Raw genomic sequence first — 27,389 nt, forward strand, 5'->3', positions numbered from 1 at the left:
ACCCCATCACTCGTGGTAAGAGCTGAGGTAAGTGTGGTGGCATGTAAATTTGCATGTCTCTGAATTGCTGTTAACTACTGCTAGTGCCGATCAGCACTTTTTTTTGGCAGTTAACACATTTATCCCATGCATTGCATTGGCACAGACCCCCCCCCATCATTTACTCTCTCTCTTTCCCTCACACACACACACACACACACACACACACACCTACCTTACTAAGCCCCTAAGTTGACAGAAGTTCCACTGTGTCTCCTCTTATGTTTTCACCTCCCTCACAAGTCATGGATGAATGATTACACTCAGTCATTAATGCCGTACATTAGAGTTTCAAACTTCATATCCTTCAGTGACTGCATGCAAATGCTTAAGCTGTTATTCTAGAAACTTTCTGAATTTATGAGAGTAATAATTGAAATCCATCCCTGATTATGTGTATTGTGTCACCATTAATTTTGGCTTTGTCTAGATGTCTTATACTGTGAGATTGCGATGGTATGCTTAAATGTGCCCTATCTCTCTCCCTCATGACTTATGAACTGTTGCAGGCATTGAATAATGCCCAAGATCTTCATTATATGTTAAAAAAATTGCTATAATAACTTATTGGCTAGTGCCGTGGGTTAACACTACTGTTTCATGAGTCAAGGGTGCAGGGTTTGAAGGCTTTTCCCCCCTCCTTTGTAAATTTTTTCTAGTTTTATTTATGTTTATTGTAACTAGATATTAAGCATTTTCCTGTTCTCTATTTTATTATCCATTATTAAATATTTTTTATACATTTTCATTGTGGTTGGTCTTTTAGAGAACACTTATAACATCTTAAGAGTACTTTTGCTTATTTTAGTGACACTGGGGCTACTCCAATAAGCCTTGCTGCTTCGGTCACACTCGACTATTTATATCAGTATTAATTTGACACAGTATAATTGCTTACCCTTTGTAAGAGCCTTTGAGTATCTGACTGGTGGCAGCAATTACCTTATGGTCTGGAGAGAGGGGGTACAGCTAGTGTATCTGTGCTAGCCTTTCGCAGATATATGTGTGTGTGTGTATATGAAAAATCAGAAATTTAAGTGTGTATGTTAGATGCTTGGAACTGGGACACAGTGTTCAAAGGTGAGTCTTGTTTGGGATCTGAAGAAAAAGAGAGTCCACTCCCAGGTCTGGAGCAAGTTCCTTGTGTGCTCTTGAAGGAAATTTTGTCTGATTAAGAAATCTGCATTTGAGATACCATGTAAATCCATTGCTGTTTGTAGTGACCATCTATCACCAGTGCCAGTAGCAAGGATTGAGGCTTCTTGATTACTGGCTTGGGGTAAAGAAATGCTGGCACATATTGGTGGCAGTGGTGGGATCTTAATTGAGCTTCAGTAGCCTGTAAACATTTGTCACTGATGGTGTGTGCACTCTCAACAGCCACAAGGTAAACATTCAAAGTTTCAGTTTTACAACAATTTTATTTATTTTTGTTAAGTTAGTTTAGTCAGGGAAAGCAGGCAAAGATGTAATCAGAGGATTATAGCAAGCTGACAAAGATACAGTTGGCCAAGGTGTGTGAAGCCAAAGGACTAGTGCATGCCAACCTGATTATACATCCACCATGGAATTTATTTTACAACCTTATTAGTAATTTAGAGGCAATGCAAATTAGTCTGATAAAGCTAAAATAAATGTTGCAGTAAGGAAAGAGGTTAAAGGAGGTAGTTGACTAGAACATCACTGAGTAAAAAAGAGTAAATGGTTCGCTGTACATGTGATGCAGCTCACAGTTCATTGACACATAAAAGTGCCATCTCAATACCACATAAAAAGTATTTCTAAAAGACTATGACAAATGTTAAAACTAGTCTGAATGGCAGAGAAAAAAGTGACTAGACAGAGCAGATGGTGACTGTATCTACCCTGTTCTATGGTTACCTGCAGGTTTTAGTTTATAGTGCTTGATAAGTTTGCCCCCAACCTAAACATAACCTATGATACTGCTGAGGTTTTTACGAAGTTACTGAAATCTGTTTACCTGTCAAGTTTAAATCAACATCATTGCATTTCTTTTCAAAAGGAAGAATAAGTTCCCCGTCACCTCCAGGGCTACCTATCTGCCCAATTCTTTCACATTCAAATTGCTTAAACATAAATGCTACTTTTCTCTGACAAATAATCAGTACAAGAAACTAATTACTCCTTGTAAGCCAACTTTATGTTCAAACTAAGTAGACCCTCATTTTTATCTAGGCACATGAAAGATCCTTTTGCAACCTTGCCTTTGCCTCTTGGAACAGACCTTCTAAAGAAATTACTGCTTTGAGCAATCTTATTCTTTAAAAAAAATTGGAAATACACTTGCTTTTAGAATATAATTGTTTCAAAGAGGCAATGCAATTCAGAACTCATTAACCGCTGCATAAAATCCTTACCCGTAGTTGTTGATTAGACAATGTCTTTAAAGTTGTCCTGATTTGACTGATTTTTGTAAAACTATGTGCGTGTGTGTTTGTGTATTTTTTCTCAAAATCTTTGTACTTGCTTTATAAACACTGTGAAGCTTGAGAATGATTATTTGCCATCTTAAACACTGAAATGTCTGAAATGCAGTTTTTAACACTAGACTTATGTTATTTTGAATTGTAATTGTTGTTTACTATTCATGAGTATTCTATCATTTCTAGTTGAGTGTAACTGCTTCTGTCTTTATCATAAATTTGTGTTCTTTTATTTTTGTCATTTGGCCCAAGTAGTGGATGAAAAAGTTCTGGTACCAGCCAATCCACCAAATTAACAAACAATAAATAAATAGAAACTTAAGGTCCAAATTTAGAGTAGGCTGTTTCACCATCACCATTGTGGAGGTTGTGTGGGGATTTGTAGTTTGCAATAGCAGAGCTGGACTGAGACATAAGATAGAAGTGTTGACTGGATGTAATCCATTTGTATGACAAAAGGTTAAAGCAGGTGTGGGTCAGTGAGTTTAGAAGACTAGAGGCTTTGTCAGAAGCCAGTGTCCAACCAAGTTCACTGAAAGCTGTAAATCACTTCAGACTACTGTTCTGCCTATTAGTGCAGACTTCAGTGATAAGTTTCTAGAATGAAGAGGAAAGTATAGCTGTATAGGGTGTTCACCTAACAGTAGATTCTGGAGCCTTTTAGAATATTGTCTGTCTGGTCTCATACTCTGACCTTCTCACTGATGCTGGCACATGTTATTTTCTGGTATTGTTTTTTTTTTTTTTTTTAAGATTAATTTTTTTCCCCATGCAACTTGCCGTCAGCAGACCCCAGTGGCTCTCCTCATATATCAGGTCTTCCTACCCTTTGTGGCCTCTCCCAGGCTATCTTTGATTAACATATAGGCTAACTAGGAGATTGAGGCATCCCAGGACCTCATCACACCTCTGCCATGGTGTTTTTTTCTGCATATGCTGTACCTTCCTGTTTTTCCCTGGGCTTTCCTGTAACTTCTGTGGGGGTGGCCATGCAACTGGGACATGTAGTCATTTTGCCCTGCCTCTTCAGCAACTCAGCCAGTGTCTTCACATTCCCCTCTTTGGATAATCCTTCATACGTGTCCCCAGCCTCCACTAGAGATCAAACATAGTGAACTCCCAAAACAACCACCCTCTACCCCCAGGATGGGCATATCTATCTCTCCCTGCCTGTGCTTTGGATGCCCAAGATGCTTATCAAACCTGGTCACTGAGCCACAATGGATTATTTCCCTATGTCATGACAAGATTGTTGGTATGTTTTTTTTTTTGCTGTATTTTTACTTATTTTATTTTCTATTTATTGCTAAGAGTGAATGCAAGTGTGTGAATATGCTTATCTGCCTCACACTTTATTTATTATTGTTCACATTTTTAGCTATTTTTAAATCATCAGTGTTAATGGGGACTGTTTTTCTGCTTCCCACTGAATACAAGGATTCTCATTCTAAATGCTATGGAAACATATTTGCTGGGTTGGATGGTGTTGTGCAGACTGTTTTTCAATTATGACTGAATGGGACTTGACTGGCAGGTCATTTACCCAATAGTAAGGTATTCAGTGCCAAGCATCTGAGCATCTTTTTTGTGGTGAGGGCCTCACAGAGATGAACTTTCTTGATGCAGAGACTAATCTGTAGTTTGTGCTCTAGGATAACACAATCTGTAATTGTGTGACATTTTTAAATACTTTATGGCCATGTAGAGAATAGTTCAGTTACTTTGTCACATTTTTGCATTTTGATCAGAAAAATATTCTTTCTTTTGGATATATTAGTGTCATCATTCATAAAAAGTTGTTATTTTTTTGTAGCAAGAGTCAATGCACAGAAAGCAGTGGGCCGGAGATGCAAAGGCCTATAACCAAATGAAGATAAAGATCGAAACATTAACGCAGTACACTGAAGAAAAGATCCACATATTTGAAAAAGAAAACAGTCTGATTGAAGCTCACAAAGAAAAGGTGAATATGGAAATTACTTTTTTATGATCAGTATAATAATGGATTTTACTTTAGGGCATCATTCAAAGTTGATCCATATAAACGTGATTCTCTTAGGACTATAAATTTTGTGTTCATGAGAGTCATCATTTCTAGGGAAAATGGTATACAAATATATTTGTAGCCAGCATATCCTTTTAGAGAACACTTGTTTGTATAAAGTGCATTTTTTGTTTTCCTGTTCTAGTTTTTGAAAGCTGAATCTGACTGTTGGCCAAATCCAAATTCCTTGAAGTTAATCACTTGTACATCCAAGGTCCAGTTGTACAGAAAGGAAAGCCCTAATCCTTTAGATGTCATCTATACAGTCGTACCTGGTCTAAAAAGTGGGCATTTGTTTGGTAAAACTTCTGATGGGCACCATACAGCAGAGAAATCTTCAGAGATAGGGAGAGGGAGAATCATTGCAGGGCTTTGAAGATCTCCTCAAAAATAAAAAAAATCTACTGATCATTTAAAATCCTATCATATTTTTGTTTTCCATTTGCTTGCCCCCTAACTAACCATCAGCTGCCTGGTTGCACTATTTTTCTTTAAGTCCACTGTACTGTCCCCAGGACTGAGAATGCACCAGTCACGAGTTGAGCTAGGGAAGTAGAATGTAAAATCCAAAAATCACTCCCAGCTTTTTTTACCACAAGCATGGCTACAGGACTTTTTACACAGCCTTGCTCAGTGGTAATACCAAGACCTGGCAACATAGTTGCTATTTTGGCCTTTGGTTTTAGGTTTTCTGAATAGCTGGCTAGTCACCTGAACCTTCTTGTGAATTAGTCTGAATGTAGGCATATGTATGTTTTTCCTATGCATTTAACATGTTTATATGTCTGTGGCATTGTCAGATTTAGCATCATTTACCAGTCTGACTGGTTTAGTCTTATGAAAGAAGTTATCATGATGAAATGGTTGCTGGTTCTTGACCCTCCCACAGATAACCCCTTTCAGCTACATTGGTGACATCATTGAAGATTTCATGTACCATTGTCAAACTGATTAATTTATTCATTTCCTGAACTTTGGCACTTCTGAGGTGTGACCAGCCACAACCATCTGCTACTGTAAGTAAGTTCTGCTGGAGACATTGATTTATGTACTGGTTTTCAGCCCTGATGTCAGTCTCATCAGTGATGGAACCACATCTACTGTTGTGATAGCCCGCTAGTGCAGATCAGCAGAGTAATACGATCTCTCATAAAATCATCCAGGGCAAGCTTTGAAAGAAAAATTGCCAAGGACTCCAAAGATAACCACAAGGCATTCTTTAGCTATGTCAAGAATCTCAGTGGCAATGCTCAGATCTGCTCAGAGTTGGTGCAAAATGGCACAAAATACACTGAACCGACCAATATCGCCAACATCCTGGCAGACAGGTTCAGTGCATACTTCACCCCCTCTCATCCCCAAAAGGGCTCCATAACAATGCCAGAAAAATGTAGAGTCCCTGAAATCACAGACACTCAGGTAAAAACAGCCCTCTCCAAAGCCAAAAACACAGCATCAATGGGAGCGGACGGTGTACCAGGCTGCATCCTACACAAGCTCAAAGATGAACTAACCCCTCACCTAAACACACTGTGCAAACTCAGCCTCTCCACAGGCTACATACCCATAGAGTGATTCACAGCAACGGTTATTCCACTCCACAACAGACCCCAGAAACTATCGCCCTATAAGCCTGACTAGCTTGGTCTGTAAGGCTCTGGAGTGCATCATCATGGAACTCATTAACAGAAACATTGGGAACCACAAAACACTGGACCCTACCCAGTTTGGCTTTGTTAAGGGCAGATCATGCCTCCTAAACCTGGTGGACTTATTTGAGACAGTTACCAAGGCTATAGACGAAAGAAAGGTGGTACACACAGCCTACCTAGACCTCGCTAAGGCCTTTAACACCATTCCCCATTCTGGTATTATAGACAATCTCACCAGCCTGAACATAAACCCTTACGTCACAAGATGGGTTGCCAACTGGCTCATGGACAGAACCCACATGGTGAGAGTTGTGGGAGCTAGGTCCATCTCTAAACCAGTTACAAGTGGCGTTCCCCAGGGCTCAGTCCTAAGACCCTTCCTGTTCGGCATTCACAGAGGTACAGGCAAGCACAGGAGGACTATGGCTGACCAAGTTCACAGACGACTGCAAACTAGGGGCTATAATTGACTCTCCGGCTGACACAGACATCCTCCAAAAGGGTCTCACTGAGACAGATACCTGGTGTCAAAATCATGGCCTCAAGCTAAATGCCAAAAATTGCATAGTCATCCCCTTTGGAAAAAACAAAGTACCTGCAAACTACCACATAGGTGGTAGTCCCCTAAATACGGAAGATGTAATAAGGGATCTGGGGACCCAAGTAGATAGTAACCTCACCTTTGATAATCACATTGCCAAAGTGGTTAGAAAATCCTTCTACGTGGCCCACCTAATCACAAAAGGGTTTGCATCCAGATCAAAAGAGGTCATTGTGCTCCTCTACTCCACCTTAAGAAAACCTTATCCCCTCAAGCCACACGCTTTAGGGATCTAAACCTCAGCACAACAATAAATAGGACGTGCTGGAGGGATAGATTCCTGTCCCAGAGACTTCCCATGCTTTGGAACAAGATTCCCAATCTACATTAGGCAGAGCTCCTCGCTAACACTCTTCAAAACAAACCTTGATGAGTGGATGGGAAACAGAACGTTTACCTCGGGGATCACTTCAGTGGCTCTACTGGACAGAGGCACAGGGAACTAATCTAAGGGGGTGGCGAAAGCCAACACATTCTGGCTAGGCTTATAAATCCCTTCGGGCAGATAGCCTAGTACCAACCTATGAACCTATAATGGGGCGTGCCACTTATCACAAAACTCTTCATCTTCTTCCATTTCTTCATCCTCTCCTTCTCACAGGAAACATGATGAGAAGACCACTTTGGTTTATGATGTTACTGTCCAAGAGGAGAAAGAGTGAAAGATCTTCATCTTTTCTGTATATATATATATATATATATATATATATATATATATATATATATAGAGAGAGAGAGAGAGAAATCATCCCAAGTCTGCCAGCTGTTGTACTATGTCTTGTTGTGACCTTTGTTCATCATTCACACTGTCTCAGTGGCATATGGGTTCTGTGCTTCAAAACAAGCCCACACTGGCAGCTTTCCATAGCTCAGAATTCCCTCCTCTGACTCTCTCTGATAGGGGACTAGCTAAGCTGCTTTCATCAGGAGACACCTAACCCCTGTCACAGAAAGTCAGTTATTCAGTCTTTTACTGCCAGCCGTAGGTCTCACACAGTTGAATATCCTCCGCAGCCTGCATTGGTGGATTACACCTTCCACACTCAGGTAGGATCCCTTTGGGAACTTCCCTTCTTCTTTGTTGGTATATCATTTTGATTTATTTTTCTTTTATTGAAATGGCTTAAGGCAATGACAGATTTACAAATCACAGGCTGAAGCATATTATTGTTGAGTTTTTTTTAGGTGCAACTGGATTTGATTAGGGGGCACAGTATCAGGATCCATCAGTTCAGGGAAAAACTCACATCTGTATTGTTTGTATAATTAATACTGCTACTAAACAATTACTAACTTTCTTCTCTCTCTCTCTCTCTCTCTCTATATATATATATATATATATAAGTCCCCTTCATATGATCGAACTTTCAAAAGTTTGACTTTCATATAGCCAAGACCATATGATCGAACTTTTGAAAGTTCAAATGTTCCTAATGGAGATCTTCATACAGCGCAGAATAGGAAGATTTCCCTTTTCTGCACTGTAGTGCAATCTCGGAGTTCGTATATATAAATAGGCAGGGTGTGTGTGGGGGGGGCTTGCCCCCTGCTAAAACCATTCAGGTAATTTTTTTCTTTTCTTTTTTTTACTTTTTTATTAGATGATCGAACTTTCAAAAGTTCGATCATATGGTCTCGGCCATATGAAAGTCGAACTTTTGAAAGTTCGATCATCTGAAGTAGACCCATATATCTATCCATATATATGTATGTATATATGTGTGTGTGTGTGTGTGTGTGTGTGTGTGTGTGTGTGTGTATGTATACAAACTTCTCTTTCATAGTTTAGATACAAATTGCTTTTATTTTTTTTTTTTGTGGTTGCTGTTGTTTGCTAGTTGTAGCAATCTCATTATATTGCTTAGTGTGGTAGTTCTGCTTTGTTTTACTTTTTTTCTTGCTGGTGGTTAACTAAAAATGTCTCAGAAACCTGATGAACCATTAGGGTTTAAAAAGTGTGAGGAGTGTGGTAAGAAAATGCTGTTAAGTGATACACACACTCTATGTGTGTATTGCTTGGGCCCTTTACACTTGTAAGAATCTTGCAGCATTTGTCATGGCTTCAATCAGCATGCCATATTAGAGAGGAAGAACAAGCTAATGTTAAAGGGTTTTTTTCAAAGCCCTTTTTCTGAAGCCATTTTGGGCCATGAGTCTACAAAATCCTGTGCTTCTGTTTCTTCAGCTATTTCCAATAAACCTAAAAAGACTCCTCCATCGCCTCCAAAAGTATCATTGGAGCCGGCTTAAAAAAATGCAAAACTCTCTGCTCCTCTAAGTACTTTACAGCAGAAGTGAGTCAGATCTGAAGGTTCCTCGGAGTGCTTGGTGATTTCCGCTCTGACAACCCCTACTCTGACTCCGGCTTCGATCTCATACTAATCTCCCTCAGTTGAACCAGTTTCTTCTAGGTTACCTTCCCCAATATTGGCTAAATCCAGGTCTCCGACCCTATCTACCTGGTCTACTAGGAGCCTTTCAGACAACGATGTGGCTAGGGTTGTGCAGAGGTTATGTAAGACACCAGTGCTGGCCAAGTTGTTTTTGGATCAGAGCTGTACAGCTGTGGAACCATCCAAGTCCGCCCCAGTAGCTTTTCTTCCTCCTCCGACCCAACCTTTGAGTTCAGAGCCGGAAGATTCTGATGTCCGGATTGTGTCTGTGTCGAATCAGAGACCTGCATGATCATCTGCTTCAACTTCCTGCATTTTGTCAGAGAGTGAGAACTGTAGAAGCCATAGCTCTCTGGTTGGCCCCAAGGATAGGGATCCAACCACTTTTTCCTTTGTCTCGGACTCTGCCTCTTGGAGTGTCAGTTTGGATGAGCTCGGATTTTGCCTTGGCCTCAACTTCTTGTCTTCTGGTCTGGAGGGGCCTTTGGCTATGACTTCTTTTTTGTCGGCACCATAGAGTTCCTTGGGTCAGGGAAAGGGAGCCTTTGAGGCTATGAGGAGAGCTTTGAGTGCTTCTCAGTCTCAGACTCAGTCCTCTCAGGATCTTACTCCCCCTTCTCTGCTGGTGCCTTCGTCCTCTATTTTACCCCATCCACAGGGACATCGGGGCCTCAGGACATTCTTCAGGGAACCCCCACTTCCAAAATTTCCCCAGATTATTCCACTGAGGAAGTCCCTCAGAAGAGGACTTGTTAGAGGAAACATCTAGATACCCTGGAGGAGCCCATCATTTCTGATACTGATCTCGAGGAAGACATAGGGTCCCCATAGTCACCTCCTGAAGATGTCTCGTTTGAAGACATATTGGAAATGCTTATACAGAGAGATAGCTGGCAGTACAGCTCACCTTCAGTGGAGGAATCAGTATACCTGAAGCCTTTTGTGTCCCGCCCTTCCTTCTGGGCGACCCTTCCTTCTGATGAGCTTATTGACTTAATCTCTCAGAAGGTTAGGGAGACCCCAGATACCATAGATCCTATTCCTAGGAGGCCAAATAAAAACACCACATTACCATCTGACAAGGATTTTTTTTCAAAAGGAGTAGCTGTGGATGCCATCGTCATGGCGGCGGCCACCAAAAAGGAACTTTCTGAGACCACTTCCACTAGCCACCCTCCTAATAAGGACTCTAGGATGATAGATAAATATGTCTTCTCTTCAGTGGGCTTTACTCTTTGCTCACTGAATTACCTACCTTACCCACTTTACGAGACTTCAGAGGGATCTGCTAACGGAGTTGACAGATAACCTACAAGGAGCTGTAGCTGAGCATGTCACAGACAAAGCAGCCTCTCAGCTCACTACCCTAAATTCCGTTGTTAATTCCTCCATGAGACTGATTTCGTATGTAGCAGGTGGAGCGAGTAGAGCTGTAGGTTCTGGTATGTCTATTAGGAGGCAGGCCTGGACAGAACTTTGCGATTTTGAGGAGCTTTTCAAGTCTTTCTTTGTGAATGTCCCCTTTGATGGCTCATCTCTGTTTTGGCCGAAAGTGAAAGATGTACTCACCATCTCTGAACAAGAAGGCAAGGCCTTGTCTGCTGTAAGAGTCCTTTTTTTCTACTCCAACCAGACCCTATCCCAAAGGTCAGAAAGGTAGAGGAAAGATGTAGTTTCAAAAATCTCAAAGGTCTTTCCAGGACACACATGGTGAATGTTCCCCCAGAGGCAGGGGAGGGAACAATAATGGAAGACGCCACCCTCACGGCAGGGGAGGCCCGCAAATGCAGCACTCTAGAGACACGTTCTTTGGAAAGCCCTTTCAGCACTACTGAATGGAGGCCCGATTGTCTACCTCTGGAGGCAATCAGGGGTTGGCTGTCTCTGCATCCACAGGCCTGGCAAGAGATTACAAAGAACAAATGGGTGCAAAAAATAATATCCAGACATTATTTCATCCCCTTTACCCTTTCCCTTCCCCAAAACAAAATAATTCCCAGATGTACCAGCCATTCAAAGGGATCAAGCAATCAAAGAATTTCAAAAGTTGCTAAACAAAAGAGTCAGGCCAGCAGTCCCCACAGACCAACAAAGATTCAGAACTTACTCAAGATTCTTTTAGTACCAAAGAAAACGGGACTGGAGACCCATTCTGGATCTTAGCAACCTAAGCAAGTTGATCAAAAAGAGCATGTTTCGAAAAGTCACTTTACAGTCTATTCTTCCTTTTCTGTGAAAAGACAATTGGATGTGCTTGATATATCTTCAGGATGTGTACTACCATATAAAAATGGGCAGATGGTCCAAAAGACATCTGCACTTCCAGCTGGGAGCCAGTCATTATCAGTATAGAGCCCTGCCCTTTGGTCTCATTACAGCCTCCAGAGTATTCACCAAATGCATGGCAGTGGTTGCAGCTCACTTGAGGCACCTAGGATTCCGAGTGTTTCCATACTTATAGGACTGGTTCCTAACTGCCACAACCAGGCATAAACTCATAAGGGCAAGAGAAACTACCTTACACCTTTGCTCGCACCTAGGAGTCACCATAAATTATAAAAAATCAGCTCTAGAACATTGTCAAAATTGGTTTTCATAGGAGCTCATCTAGATAAAAGAAAAATAATAGCAAATCTTCCCTCTGACAGAATAATGTCATTGCACATTTAGGTGAGTATTGATTCGCAAGAAAAGAGCATCTGCAAAATTAGGGCTACAGGTCTTGGGAACAATGACTGCTTCAATAGTATTAGTGCCACTAGCCCGCCTACACATGAGAATACTGGAGTGGTTGTTGTCGAGCCAATGGTCCTTTCTAGAACTTCCAGTGTCTCACAAGATCTTGATTACAGATTCATACAGGAAAGGTCTTCAGTTGTGGATCCATTCCAATCAAGTCAGTCTAGGTCGTTCCTTTGTACCCAGTCAGCCCCAAGCCACAGTGACCATGGATGCTTCCCAGATAAGATGGGTTCAGGGCACTTGGTCCCCTTATGAGGCCCATCTGCATATAAATGTTCTTGAGATGAGAGCAGTGCTCCTAGCTTTGCAAGCCTTTCAAGACTCCCTCCATCTGGGAACAATAGGGATCCAGTCAAACAACATGTCAGTAGTCTGGTATATCAACAAACAAGGAGGAACCAGATCTTACCTTCTTTTTCATGAAGCCCTCCGAGTTTGGCAATGGGGGATATCTTTCAACCTCTTTCTGATAACAATGCACATCCCGGGGAAATCAAAGGTCATAGCGGACAAGCTGAGCAGGGCAATTCTGATGTCTGATGAGTGGTCTCTCAAACAAGAAATTGCAGAAAGACTTTTCCAGAAATGGGGTCAGCCTTGCTGTGATCTGTTTGCTTCTCCAGTAATCAACAAATGCAGCAGCTACTTTGCCCTAATCCCTCCCTAAGAGGGATACCCCGGGAGATGCAGTTGTTCAGGATTGGCCCCAGGGCTACTTTATGCTTATCCCCCAACACCCCTGATTCCTAAATTGTTACAGAAATAAAATGTGTTGAAGAGGAAAATCATGCTCATTGCCCCTTACTGACCCTGGCAGATTTGGTCTCCCTTCATGTGGCCTCATCTTCTGGAAGAACCATGGGTACCTGATCCAGTTCCAGACCTCCTCTCGCATCCATAGAAAGTGGTTCATCCCAATTTACAGAATCTCAAACTGACAGCATGACTGCTCCAATTCCAGTGATAGCCAGGCATCCTCTACTTTCCTCCCCAACTAGACATATTTTACTTTCTTCCCATAGGTTCATAGATAGGTACTAGGCTATCGGCCCAAGGGCTTACATAAGCCTAGCCAGCAAGGTTCCATGGCTTATGCCACCCAAGAAAGTTATTTTCTTGTGCCACTGTCGAGTAGAGACACAGAAGTGATCCCCAGGGTGTATTTCCTATTTCCCATCCACTCATCAAGATTTTTCTTGAAGAGTGCTAATGAAGAACTTTGCTTGACATAGATGGGTAGCTTGTTCCAGAGTATAGGAAGTCTCTGGGACAGGAATCTATCCCTCCAGCATGTCCTGTTTATTGTGGTGACCAGGTTTCGGTCCCTAGAGCGTGTAGCTCTGAGGGATTGGGATTTCTTTAGGTGTAGCATGTCCAACAGCTCTGGGTTTGACATAGCTTTATATGTTTGTGGTGTGGGCTACAGAGAGTAAAGTTGATCATTTAACTGCTCCTCTTCATTTTATTTTGGATCTTTTAGCAAAGCTTTTTAATGAAGGTGCTGCAGCAGCTACTGTAAAAGTTCATTTGTCCGCTATTTCCAACTTTCATGTAGGGGGAAAATGGCTCTCCAATTATGTCACACAAGCTTTGTAAGACCTTTTTAAAAGGTACCTTGATGTTAAGACCTTATAAAAGTCAATCTCCTCCTTGGGATCTAAATTTTGTACTGTCTCCTATTATTATTTCCCCTTTTCAACCTTTAGCCAATTGTGATCAAAAAGTTTTGTCATGGAAAACAATTTTTTCAGGTGGCTATTACTTAAGCAAGAAGAGTATCCGAGTTGCAGGCCTTATCAGTAAATCCTCCTATTTGGTGTTTCATAAGGACAGAGTTTATCTTCATACTAATCCTTCCTTTCTTCCTAAAGTAGTATCAGATAACCTAAATCAGTTAGGTGAACTGCCTGTGTTTTTCCCAAATTTCCAAAATAAAAGAGAGTATATATTACGTTTATTGGATGTTCACAGACAGTTACGTTTCTTTTTGCACAGAACTAAAGATTTTAGAAAGTCAGAACAATACTTTTTCAGAAACAAGAAAATTTTACTGGTATCCAAGGTTACCTTATCTAAATGGCTCTCTGATTGCATTACCTATATTTATACTTCCCAGAATAAACAGCTACATGAACCTGTAAGAGCCCATTCCACTAGGACTATTGCTGCTACTTCATCTTTTCTAGCTAGAGTATCTGTGGATAATAGTACAAAATGAAAAGAATAGGAGATGCCAAACCATGGCAGATAAAATCATCAAACAATTTAATCCAAGTAAAAATATGAGCTGGATTAAATTGTTTGATGATTTTTGTCTGCCATGGTCTGGTATCTCCTATTCTTTTCATTTTGTACTGTTGTTATGTTGGGAGACCAGTTCACCTACACCACTCTACTTTTCCGCAGTATCTATGGATAATATTTGTGCAGCAGCGATATTGTCATACCCCAATACCTTTATTACTCATTACAAACTAGATTTGGTCTCCAGGAGTGGAGCTTCCTTTGGATCTATGCTACTGAGGAATATTCTTCCATGACCCAGCCAGGATTCAGGTTGCTAGAGACGCTGTGCCATACATGTGAAAAAAGGCGAGATTGACAACATCACATAAAGAAGTTATGTACTTACCATATCGTTCCATGTGTGTTGTCCATCTCCACCTTTATTCTAACAACCTTTCCACCAACCCCCATCCTAGTCTCCTAGGAGAATGGGTAATAAAAATTCATTTTTCTCATGGACTCATTGGCTTTAGAAAATGGGATACAATAACATAGTTTCTTACCATTATTTTATGTTTGCATATAATGTTTATGGTTCTTTTTGGCAAACAAGATCTGAGGTAGTGGAGAGGTGCATTCTGGGAGGGGAAGGGTGCCAGAGAGCTTGGTTGAAGGCCACGAGCTTTTGGATAAGGCTGAGACCAATCCGAGAGATTGGATCCAACCCCGTATGTGAGAATAAAGGTAGAGATGGACAACACACATGGAACTTTATGCTAAGTACATAACTTCTTTTTTCTGTTGTTTATCCACTACATTTGGAAGTTATGACAGGAGGATATGGCATTTTTTTTTACTTTTTTCTTTATTTATATGGTATTTTCTACTGTTATAACAGTGCTGTTGCTATTTTTAATGTTAAGTCACAATTTTATCTCTCATTACGTTATTTGCTTTTTCTGTGGATATATTTTCATATCTGACAAGGGAATCTCTAAGTAAATGTTTATGCTGTTTTAAAATGTTTCTGTTTGATTTAAGGGAATATATTTGATTTTTTGGTATTTTCTGGACTTTGTATGTGTTGCTGCCTACTAAACTTTGCAGGATGTAGAACACTGTTTAGCACATTTTAAACTGTCTCTGCTGTATTGTATGCATTTCAGCCCTATTTGCTGTCTGGGGACAGTTTAGATTTCCTCTTATCACTGCCCTTAGTCGGTCATTAATAGTGTCAGTGTATTTTCCTAACTGGTGTTTTTTTCTCCTGACTTGATGAAGCCTAATATTACATCCCCCATCAAATCCATTTGCACCTAAAAAGAAAACAACTGAACAAAAATATGCCTTTTAGCCTATGGTTTGTGACTCTGTTGTTGACGTAAGCTATCCCTCAGACCATATACCTTTTTCCCCCATCACCCTGTGGTGTGAGCCTGCAAGCCTTCCATGGTACAGAGGTTAGACACATCCTCTAGAACTGTTCTAGTACCTGGTTCAGGTACGGGAGAACCAAACCTTTTACATGCAAGAGTGGTCCGTGAGGAGACCCCTTGCTAGACTTAATACTGTCTCCCCAAATATTTGTCCTCTAACTTCATAGTAAGAAGGAACAGAGACTTTATCATATGACAAACAGTCAGGTTATTATCATGTATAGGGCTGATGTGGTTTCCTTAGTGAAGAGTATTTTACAGTCAGCTAATCTCTGTGACTGTGGTCCTATTCAGAATGACTATAGGGATACCTTCTGTAGAAGTCAGTCTAGTATCACCGATTTTTATGAGGAATCTGATGGAGACAGTAGTGAGCTCTGAGTCCATCCAGTCTGGTTCTTCAGAATGTGACCATATTCAAAAACCTAAGCAAGTGTTCACCTTTCCACAGATACTAGCTAGGTTTAGACATGTATTTGTCTGGAAGCCATCTGGAGCTATGCCAGTGATTGACAGAATTTATAATCTTATTGAGGATGTGCTTCCAAATATTTTGGTTGTTACTCCTTTGTTACAGGCCTTAAAAGATGTGTATAAAACTGCATGTAAAACCCTATGGCTAGAGAACCATTTCCTAAAACTGCCTTCAGGAAATACAAGGTATGTTCTCATTTTGCATCTCTCTCTGCTCCATTGTCAGCTGTCCTAGCTGTGGATTCTCTAGCTGCTAACTCTATCAAGAGTGCCTTGGCTTCTTCTAACCCTACACTGCCAGATAAAATTGTCATGTGTTTAGAATCTCAGGGAAATAGTTGTCAGAGCCCAGTCTTTAGAATTTTAAATTATTAGGGCTTCATGTGGAAATTTATTTTGCAGTGTGCTTATGATTTAGATGACTTTGATGGTGCAGCATAGTAAATTAGTGTTTGAAATTTTAAGTTATCAGGGCTTCATGTGGAAATGTATTTTTGCATTTTGCTTACAATTTAGGTGACTGCTGTATCTTTGCTTGCTGAGCTGAGTGCTATATGAATGAGTTGGCTTCTAATGTGACTCAGGTTTTGAAACATGCTTTGAGGAGCCTCTTGGAAGGACACTATTTCCAGAAATGCAGATGATTCTTATGTATTGAGAAGGTATGCTTGGTTACTTAACCAGAATTCTTTCTGAGGATTTAAAAAAATTAGATTTTAAATATTAAGTTTTCAATATGTATTTGGTCCTGCTGCTACTCAGATTCTTCAACAGGGGAATGACAGAGGTAAACTGATGCATAGGGTACCTAGAATGGTTCTCCCCTAACAAAGAGTCCAACGTCAATAAAAGAACAAACAAAAGCCTCAGCCTAACAAGAGCCATGGTACTAAGAGGAAATGGCAGGAGGATAATGCTTCCAAAATAAACAGAAGGGGTTCCTTTCTCAAAAAGGATCAATCCCATGCTAATGAGTTACTATGCCAAGACTCTGGCATGCTGTCCTTTTCCCCTTCCCTGAGGCTTTCACCCAGGCCAGCATCCTGACCACGCACAGTCCCAGACAAGTGTGTGCTGAGAATAATACAGTGAAGATACTCTTAGCCTTGGCCAGAAAATACTTCTCCCTTCAGGGAAATTCCCTTCACCCACCAGACCAGACACATCTGTTCTGTCTAATACCTCTTCACAAGTTGCGAGTAGAGGTTATAAAACTAGTTCCTGTCCCACAATAAAGAAAAGTATTTTACACCAGAATCTTTTAGGTACCCAAAGAGAAGCTGTCACAGAGAAACAAGGGTGTACAAGGTCATACCTCTTTTGCCTACTGGTAATGATGACCTGGGAGGTAGCCTTACATCATTCTCTGATGCTTCTGGCCTCATATATCCCTTCAGAGCAAATCCTAGTTGCATAAAGTCTAAAGCAGATCCTGGACAGACCCCCCCCACAAGTGAAACTCAGGGCAGAAGTCTACCTGGACTTGGTCAAGATGTGGAGAACACTTCAAATAGTTCTGTTTGCCTCTTTTCCACACCAACAGTTGGAAAAATTCTACTTGAAATATCCTTGAAGCCATGCTTGGAGGACAGAAACATTCTCATTCCCTTGAACAGGAATCTTCCTTTAAGCATTTCTACCCTTTCCACTAATACATAAGGTACATCTGACAATTAAGGTAAATTACCAAAAATCATTGCGGTGACCCTTTTTTGGTCCAGTTGTAGTTGGTTCCCTCTTTTAATGGAATTGCTCAAGGGCAGTTACCACAAACGTCCTCCCACTCTGGATCTTTTCACACAGTGTCAGAGGTGACTGGTGTACCCCAGCTTAGAGCATCTGCTATGGACAACCTGGATGAGTCTATCTTGATACCTTTTAGCCACTTGTTCCATGAGGTTGTGCAGCAGCTGTAGGAGGAGGCAAGAAAACCTGCCAAGAAAGTCATATTTTACAAGTCGAATAGGTTTTCTAGGTGATGCCTAATCTGTGTCAGAGGTCCTGGTATCGTGTTTACCCCTCTGATTTTAAAATATTTCTGTGAGTTTGTCAATAATGGCTTATTTTATGCATTGATAAAGGTTCATCCTGTAGCCATCTCACCTGGTCTGCTCATGGATCCCCCGTCTTTCATCTCTTTTTGTGGTCAAACAGTTTATAGATTCATAGGCAAGTACTAGGCTAGCTGCCCTTTTGGACCATTTTAAGCCTAGCCAGTTTCCCTTTTTGTGCTCAAAATAACCTATCCTATTTGGTAAGAGACTGGCCTTACCCATCCCATTGTTGATAATTCTGTATTACCCCTAATGAGAATAACTGGGCTAATCCCATAGATAATTTGAGGGGACCCATGTAAGGGCTAAAGTATTTAGGAGTTGCAGCTGTCCATTAGTAGTACGGGGGCAGTCCTAGGGTCAATGTTATATTTCCCATCCATAGATCTAAGTTGTGCTTGAAAATGAACAAGGATTAACTTTGTTTTATATGGATGGGGAGTCTGTTACATAGCAGCGGTATCCTCTTTGAAGTATACCTGCCCTCTTAACTGCTCTTTTGATGTTGCAGAAGAGGTTTAGAGCCCTAGACTGAGTATTCATGATGCCATTTGACTTGCTGATGTGCAGTAAATACATCAGTAATGGGTCTGAGGATGCCTTGTATGCTATACACAGGTCACATCATAGAAGTTTGTAAGATACTGAGTATCGTTTGTAGGTTCATAAGAGATCATTAGCCTAGCCAGTTCTTTCTCTAGAGGAAAGATAACAAGGGTCAGCAGAAGGGTTTTAACAATTTTTACAAACTGCATCTTCCGATAAGGGGCATGGGCACCACCCCCAGAATTTGCAATTTCCCATCCATTGGTCTAGACTGCATTTGAAAATAGTCAAGGAAGGGCTCTGCTTCACTTGAACAGGAAACCTGTTCCAGAAGAGGGGCACTCTCTGAGACACATATCTGTCTCTTCAGCATGTTGTGTTCATGTCAAAGATCAGGTTTAGATCCTTGGAGTGGGTAACCCTCGTGCATTCAGTTTTGCGAATATGCAACATTTTCATCAGGGTTGTGCCAGAGACTGCCTTGTATATCAGGCATAGATCACCCCTCATTAATCAATAGGAAACTGAATACAGGGCTATTAATCAGTCCAAATATGACATGTGGGTTATACCCTTTTTTTTGTGAAAAACCTTTGATGTTGCTTCAGTTGTTGCAAATGCCTGGTGAGGTACATGTCAAAGAATGCATTGTACTTGTTTATTAGTCTGATGAGGTACAGTGGTACTATGACATCCTTAGATCTAGATGCCATGCCCTTACTTATAAGCTGAGCCACATAGAAAGAGTTCCTCACCACCATAGACACATGGTGGTCAAAGTTCAGATTACTGTCTGTCTGAGTACACATCCCTCGTCACTGGGTCCACTCTTAGGGGGGGTGCTATCAGTGTTGTAATTTGCAGCAGTATTTGATTTGCTAAAGGAGTATTGTTATGAACTTCTTTGCATTTATTTTGAGGCCATGGCTCTGATACCAATCATTAATCTACATAAGTCCTTTCTGTAGGATATCAACATCGCTTGGGGAGTCATCAGCAAACTTGAGTAGCCAAATGTCATCTACATTTGCCTTGACATCTGAGAAGTATATCCCAAACAAGAGAGAGCCCAGCAGCACTGAGCCTTGTGATACTCCGCTGGTGACTGACTCTTGCTTAATGTGGATTCCCCCACTCTAATAACATATGTCCTGTCCATGAGCCATTTGGCTATCCATCTGGTGACACAGAGGTTTTTGCCCAGTTTTGTGAGTTTGTCTATAATACCCAAATGGCGTATTGTGCCATATGCTTTGGCTAGGTCAAGGTAGGTGGTATGCAGTATGACCATGATGACCTTCTCAGTGAAGTCCACTAGATTGAGCAGGAAGGACATGGCCTTGATGAAGCCAAAATGGGTCAGATCAAGTATCTGGAGATTTCCTATAATTATCCTTTTGATAGCCTTGCATATGAGTCCAGTCAGACCTATGAACCTAATCTATGGGTCAGTAGTTTCCTGGGCCCATTGATGGCCCTCCCTTGTACTAAGGGATGACTGTTGCTGTCCTCCACTGTACTGGGACAAAGGCTGTAGTTAAATAGAAATCTGAGTGGGTCTGCTAAGTCATGTTTCAAGCTATTTAATAAGCAAACTGGGATTCCATCAGGACCCACTGATACTATATTTCTAGCTTTGTAGAGTGCAGTGGTGACATGTTCTTTTGTGATAACAGGCAAAGGAATGGTAGGGAGTATTTCATGGAGTGTGACCGTTAGTGATGGGGGTGGTGAAATTTGAGCTGAATTTATCAGTCAGAAGGTTTGCTATTTCTTCTGGCCTAGTATAGGTAGTGTTATCTACAGTCAACGCAGCACATTGTTGACTGCTTCTCTTAAGATTTCGGACATAACTATAAAATGCTGTGTGGTTATCCTTCGCTTGGGAGGCTATTTTAGTCTCATATTTAGCTTTTTAAGACTTGACGAGTTCCCCGATTTGCTTGTTGTGACTAATTAGAGATTTGCACCCTCCATCTTACTTCTAGACAGGAATTTCTTCCTTCTGTTGTATAGTCAGTTTATGCTAGGGGACAACCGTGGTGTCTTGTTTTTTTGGCTAGACCAGGGTTTAGTTCAGTTAGGTACTGCTGTTTCCATGCAGTTGTTTAAGTAGTTTTACAGGGCATCCATGTATACTTCTGCATAGGCCTCCATGTTTTCGGGGTTAGGGGTAGTTTTAAAATTACCTATGCTTTAATAGAAGGTAATTTGTCATGGAAAAAATCTTTAGGGTTGTAGGGTTTGATGGGGATTCTACCATTACATTTTATTCAAAGGAGACCGATTTATGATCTGATCTTACCAATGAGGACATTATGTCTGGGGGAGGGTGCAACACTCCTCCATGTTTGTGAGTTCTATATGAAGGATATTTGAGTCCCTAATGGGAGTGCAGTCCAGCTGTTCTAGAGCACTTGCATTCACAAAGTCTAGGAATCTCTAAACCTGCAATGTTAGAGGTCGTGTACATTTGCCAGTTTATGGCAGGGTAGTTAATATCACCCATGAGTAGTCTGTTGGTGAGAATGGTAAGTGATTCCAGTAACTTCAGGTATGTGGAGTGATTTTCATGGCTCATGGATGGGGACCTGTAACTCGCAATGATACTGTGTGGAATTTTGCTAGTGATCAGCTGGACGTGGAGTAGCTCAAGCGAATCATCTTGTTTGAGCAGTCTTAAGTTGTGATTTTTTTAGTAAATGGAAACACATTCTCCTTTTCTTTTGTCCTCTTCTGAGGGTGGTTTGAATGTGTGCAAGGCATTGTAGCCTTGCACTTCCAGGGTGCTTTCTGCAGTCTTAAACTGTCTCTCTTTAACTGCACAGACGTTAGTGTTCTCCAGGGCAAGGAGAGCTTCCAAGGAGTGTAGTTTCTTGTCAAGATTTCTACCATTGAGCAGTAGTACCTTCAGCTTGGCATTAGAAGAATTTGTTACATTGTCAAATATGTTGGTTTGGCACTGCCTAAAAAGGTGGTATGAGTGTGGCTAATGTCTTGGCCAGTATTTGAAAGCCTAGCGGCGACAGGTCCAGATGATCTATGGCAAAGCAGCAATATTTATTTTACATTTGTTGACCGGGCTAGTCTAACTGGATATATGTCCATTTTCGGTAGAGGCCCAGGGAGAAAAGCTCCAAAACAGTATTAAATATATTGAATAAAGATACAAAGCATCTACTTAGAGAAAACATTATAACACTAGATTAATGTAAAAAAAAAAAAAAACACTTTACCATAAATTTAATTTAAGTTAGTAGGTGAGAGAGGAATAAAGGGGAAAGAAAAAAGAAATAACAATATAAGAAAAAGAGTGAGAAAAAAGAAAAAAATAATTACATTAGAGTTGGTGTAAAGAGATTTAGAGCAGTTGATATAACTATAGAAGAATAGGTATAGCAGATTTAGAGCAGTGGGTTAGACATGGAAAGCAAAAAGAAATGAATACTTAGTATCTATCAAGTATCTTATATACATAGGTGTACACAGGGCATGGCATGTAAGAAACATCTTATATACATAGATGCACACAGGGCATGGCATGTAACAAACATCTTATATGCATAGATGTACAGAGGGCATGGCATGTAACAAACATCTTATATACATAGATGTACACAGGGCATGGCATGTAACAAACATCTTATATACATAGATGCACACAGGGCATGGCATGTAACAAACATCTTATATACATAGATTCACACAGGGCATGGCATGTAACAAACATTGTATATATATATATATATATATATATATATATATATATACATGCACACATGGCATGACATGTAACAAACATTTTATATACATAGATGTACAAGGGCATGGCATGTAACAAACATCTTATATACATAGATGCACACAGGGTATGGCATGTAACAAACATCTTATATACATACATGTAACAAACATCTTATATACATAGAGGCACATGGCATGGCATGTAACAAACATCTTATATACATAGATGCACACAGGGCATGGCATGTAACAAACATCTTATATACATAGATGTTTACAGGGCATGGCATGTAACAAACATCTTATATACATAGCTGCACACAGGGCATGGCATGTAACAAACATCTTATATACATAGATGTACACAGGGAATGGCATGTATCAAACATCTTATATACATAGATGTACACAGGGCATGGCGTGCAACAGACATCTTATATGTATAGATGCACACAGGGCATGGCATGTAACAAACATCTTATATACATAGATGTACACAGGGCATGGCATGTAACAAACATCTTATATACATAGAGGCACACAGGGCATGGCATGTAACAAACATCTTATATACATAGATGCACACAGGGCATGGCATGTAACAAACATCTTGTATACATAGATGCACACAGGGCATGGCATGTAACAAACATCTTATATACATAGATGTACACAGGGCATGGCATGTAGCAAACATCTTTGGGAGGGTGGCCTAATGGTTAAGGTGTTTGCCTTACAAACACAAGGTACAGGGTTTGAGTCTCACAAGGGATAATTGGCGAGGCTTAAAATGGCTCATAAGGGCAGTTGGCCTAGTAATAATCTATGAACCTATGAACCTAAACACAGCATCCATGGGACCTGATGGTGTCCCCGGCTGTGTGCTCCACGAACTCAACGAGGAATTAAACCCACAGCTAGGACAGCTGTTTAATCATAGTCTTACCTCTGGATACGTCCAGGAGTGGCGCACTGCAACTGTGGTCCCACTTCACAAAGGCGGTGCCTCCACCGACCCTGGAAATTACCGGCCCATTAGCTTGACAAGCCTTATCTGCAAAGCCATGGAGAGGATCATAATGGACCTCATAAATAAAGACATAGGGAATTTGCAGACTTTGGATCCATCCCAGTTTGGCTTTGTCAAAGGCAGATCATGCCTTCTAAACTTGGTTGACTTTTTCAAACAGTCACCAAAGCCATTGATGAGGGAAAGGCAGTCCATACAGCCTACCTCGATCTGGCGAAGGCCTTTGATACAATACCCCACTCGGGTATCATTGAAAAACTCATCAGCTTAAATGTTAATCCATACATCACAAGATGGGTTGCAAACTGGCTGAGTGACAGAACCCACAGGGTCAGAGTTGCTGGCGCCATGTCAGACTCAAAGCCTGTCACAAGTGGTGTACCACAGGGCTCAGTCCTGGGCCCACTCTTGTTTGGCATCTACTTTTCAAGTACAAGCAAACACAGGAGGGTTATGAGCTGACAAAGTTTGCAGATGACTGCAAACTGGGCGCCATAGTAGAAAACACATCTGACACAGATATCCTTCAGAAGGGTCTCACAGAAACGGATAACTGGTGCCAGAGCCATGGCCTAAAGTTAAATGCCAAAAAATGCATAGTCATACCCTTCGGAAAAAACAAGGTTACCCCTAGCTACCAAATAGGTGGCAATCCACTGAGTACAGAAGAAGTTATCAGGACCTGGGGACCCAGGTTGATAGTAGTCTGTCATTCGACACCCATGTAGCTAAAGTAGTTAGGAAGACCTTCTACATTGCCCACCTTATCATGAAGGATTCTCATCTAGATCAAGGGAGGTCATAGTCTCCCTATACTCATCACTCATCAGACCAATGATTGAGTACAATGCCCCATTCGAATGTATCTGACCCGACACTTGCAGCAGCTGGAGAGGCCACAAAAGTTCCTCACCAAAAGGATAAAGGGTCTCAAACATCTGTCCTATGCTGCCCGACTGAAAGAACTCCAGCTCTATTCAGTCGCCACCGCTTGCTCAGAGGTGACCTTTGCCTAACATACAAGGCCATGTCAAACCCAGATTTGATGAATATGCTTCACCTCAAAAATCTAGATCCGCCAGAGCCACAAGGGCGGAGATGTAAACCTCGACACGGCTATTAATAGGACGTGCTGGAAGGATAGATTCATCACCCAAAGACTCCCTATGCTGTGGAATAAAATCCCGGTATATGTGAGGCAGAGCACCTCGCTGGCCTTGTTCAAGAGAAATCTTGACCAATGGATGGGAGATCGCAGATATACCCCAGGGATTACCTCAGTGTCACTGCTCAACAGAGGCACAGCAAAATAATGGGTATAGTTCCCCATACTAAAGGGGTGGCGTAAGCCACAAAACTATGGGCTAGGCTTGTAAATGCCCTCGGGCAGATAGCCTAGTATGAACCTATGAACCTATGAACCTATATATATATATAGATGCACACAGGGCATGGCATGTAACAAGCATCTTATATACATAGATGTACACAGGGCATGGCATGTAACAAACATCTTATATACATAGATGTACACAAGGCATGGCATGTAACAACCATCTTATATACATAGATGCACACAGGGCATGGCATGTAACAAACATCTTATATACATAGATGCACACAGGGCATGGCATGTAACAAACATCTTATATACATAGATTCACACAGGGCATGGCATGTAACAAACATTGTATATATATATATATATATACATGCACACGGGGCATGACATGTAACAAACATTTTATATACATAGATGTACACAGGGCATGGCATGTAACAAACATCTTATATATATAGATGTACACAGGGCATGGCATGTAACAAACATTTTATATACATAGATGTACAAGGGCATGGCATGTAACAAACATCTTATATAAATAGATGCACACAGGGTATGGCATGTAACAAACATCTTATATACATACATGTAACAAACATCTTATATACATAGAGGCACACGGCATGGCATGTAACAAACATCTTATATACATAGATGCACACAGGCATGGCATGTAACAAACATCTTATATACATAGATGTTTACAGGGCATGGCATGTAACAAACATCTTATATACATAGCTGCACACAGGGCATGGCATGTAACAAACATCTTATATACATAGATGTACACAGGGAATGGCATGTATCAAACATCTTATATACATAGATGTACACAGGGCATGGCATGCAACAGACATCTTATATGTATAGATGCACACAGGGCATGGCATGTAACAAACATCTTATATACATAGATGTACACAGGGCATGGCATGTAACAAACATCTTATATACATAGAGGCACACAGGGCATGGCATGTAACAAACATCTTATATACATAGATGCACACAGGGCATGGCATGTAACAAACATCATGTATACATAGATGCACACAGGGCATGGCATGTAACAAACATCTTATATACATAGATGTACACAGGGCATGGCATGCAACAGACATCTTATATGTATAGATGCACACAGGGCATGGCATGTAACAAACATCTTATATACATAGATGTACACAGGGCATGGCATGTAACAAACATCTTATATACATAGAGGCACACAGGGCATGGCATGTAACAAACATCTTATATACATAGATGCACACAGGGCATGGCATGTAACAAACATCTTGTATACATAGATGCACACAGGGCATGGCATGTAACAAACATCTTATATACATAGATGTACACAGGGCATGGCATGTAGCAAACATCTTATATATATATAGATGCACACAGGGCATGGCATGTAACAAGCATCTTATATACATAGATGTACACAGGGCATGGCATGTAACAAACATCTTATATACATAGATGTACACAAGGCATGGCATGTAACAACCATCTTATATACATAGATGCACACAGGGCATGGCATGTAACAAACATCTTATATACATAGATGTACACAGGGCCTGGCATGTAACAAACATCTTATATACATAGATGCACACAGGGCATGGCATGTAACAAACATCTTATATACATAGATGCACACAGGGCCTGGCATGTAACAAACATCTTATATACATAGATGCACACAGGGCATGGCATGTAACAAACATCTTATATACATAGATGCACACAGGGCCTGGCATGTAAACAAACATCTTATTTACATAGATGCACACAGGGCATGGCATGTAACAAACATCTTATATACATAGATGCACACAGGGCCTGGTATGTAACAAACCTCTTATATACATAGATGCACACAGGGCATGGCATGTAACAAACATCTTATATACATAGATGCACACAGGGCATGACATGTAACAAGCATCTTATATACATAGATGTATACAGGGCATGGCATGTAACAAACATCTTATACATAGATGCACAGAGGGCATGGCATTTAACAAACATCTTATATACATAGATGTACACAGGGCATGGCATGTAACAAACATCTTATATACATAGATATACACAGGGCATGGCATGTAACAAACATTTTATAGACATGTACACAGGGCATGGCATGTAACAAACATCTTATATACATGTACACAGGGCACGGCGTGTAACAAACATCTTATATGCACAGATGCACACAGGGCATGGCAAGTAACAAACATTTTATATACATAGATGCACACAGGGCATGGCATGTAACAAACATCTTATATACATAGATGCACACAGGGCATGGCATGTAACAAACATCTTATATACATAGATGTACACAGGGCATGGCATGTAACAAACATCTTATATACATAGCTGCACACAGGGCATGGCATGTAACAAACATCTTATATACATAGATGTACACAGGGCATGGCATGTAACAAACATCTTATATACATAGATGTACACATGGGGGAGGCGTAGAGTAGGGTGGAGATTAGATGGGTTTGAGCAATAGTAGTCCTGGCAGAGGGTGTAAGAAAGGGTTTTCTTTTAACTGGTTTGATAGTTAAGTTTATGTGAGTG

At 40.8% G+C, this 27,389-nt stretch overlaps 1 protein-coding gene across 1 annotated transcript in view; it reads left to right on the forward strand.

The window, feature by feature from the left end:
* Positions 1-27,389, forward strand: part of EVC2 (EvC ciliary complex subunit 2) — a 1,983,677-nt gene that overhangs the window by 1,441,058 nt on the left and 515,230 nt on the right. Inside the window, exon 16 of the mRNA XM_044056208.1 lies at positions 4,297-4,446. Coding sequence (XP_043912143.1) covers positions 4,297-4,446 — 150 coding nt within the window. The remainder of the gene's footprint in view (positions 1-4,296; positions 4,447-27,389) is intronic.

This window comes from Protopterus annectens, chromosome 14.part0, assembly GCF_019279795.1.
Source record: "Protopterus annectens isolate FY-2018-M chromosome 14.part0, PAN1.0, whole genome shotgun sequence".
In the NCBI taxonomy this organism is placed as follows: Eukaryota; Metazoa; Chordata; order Ceratodontiformes; family Protopteridae; genus Protopterus; species Protopterus annectens.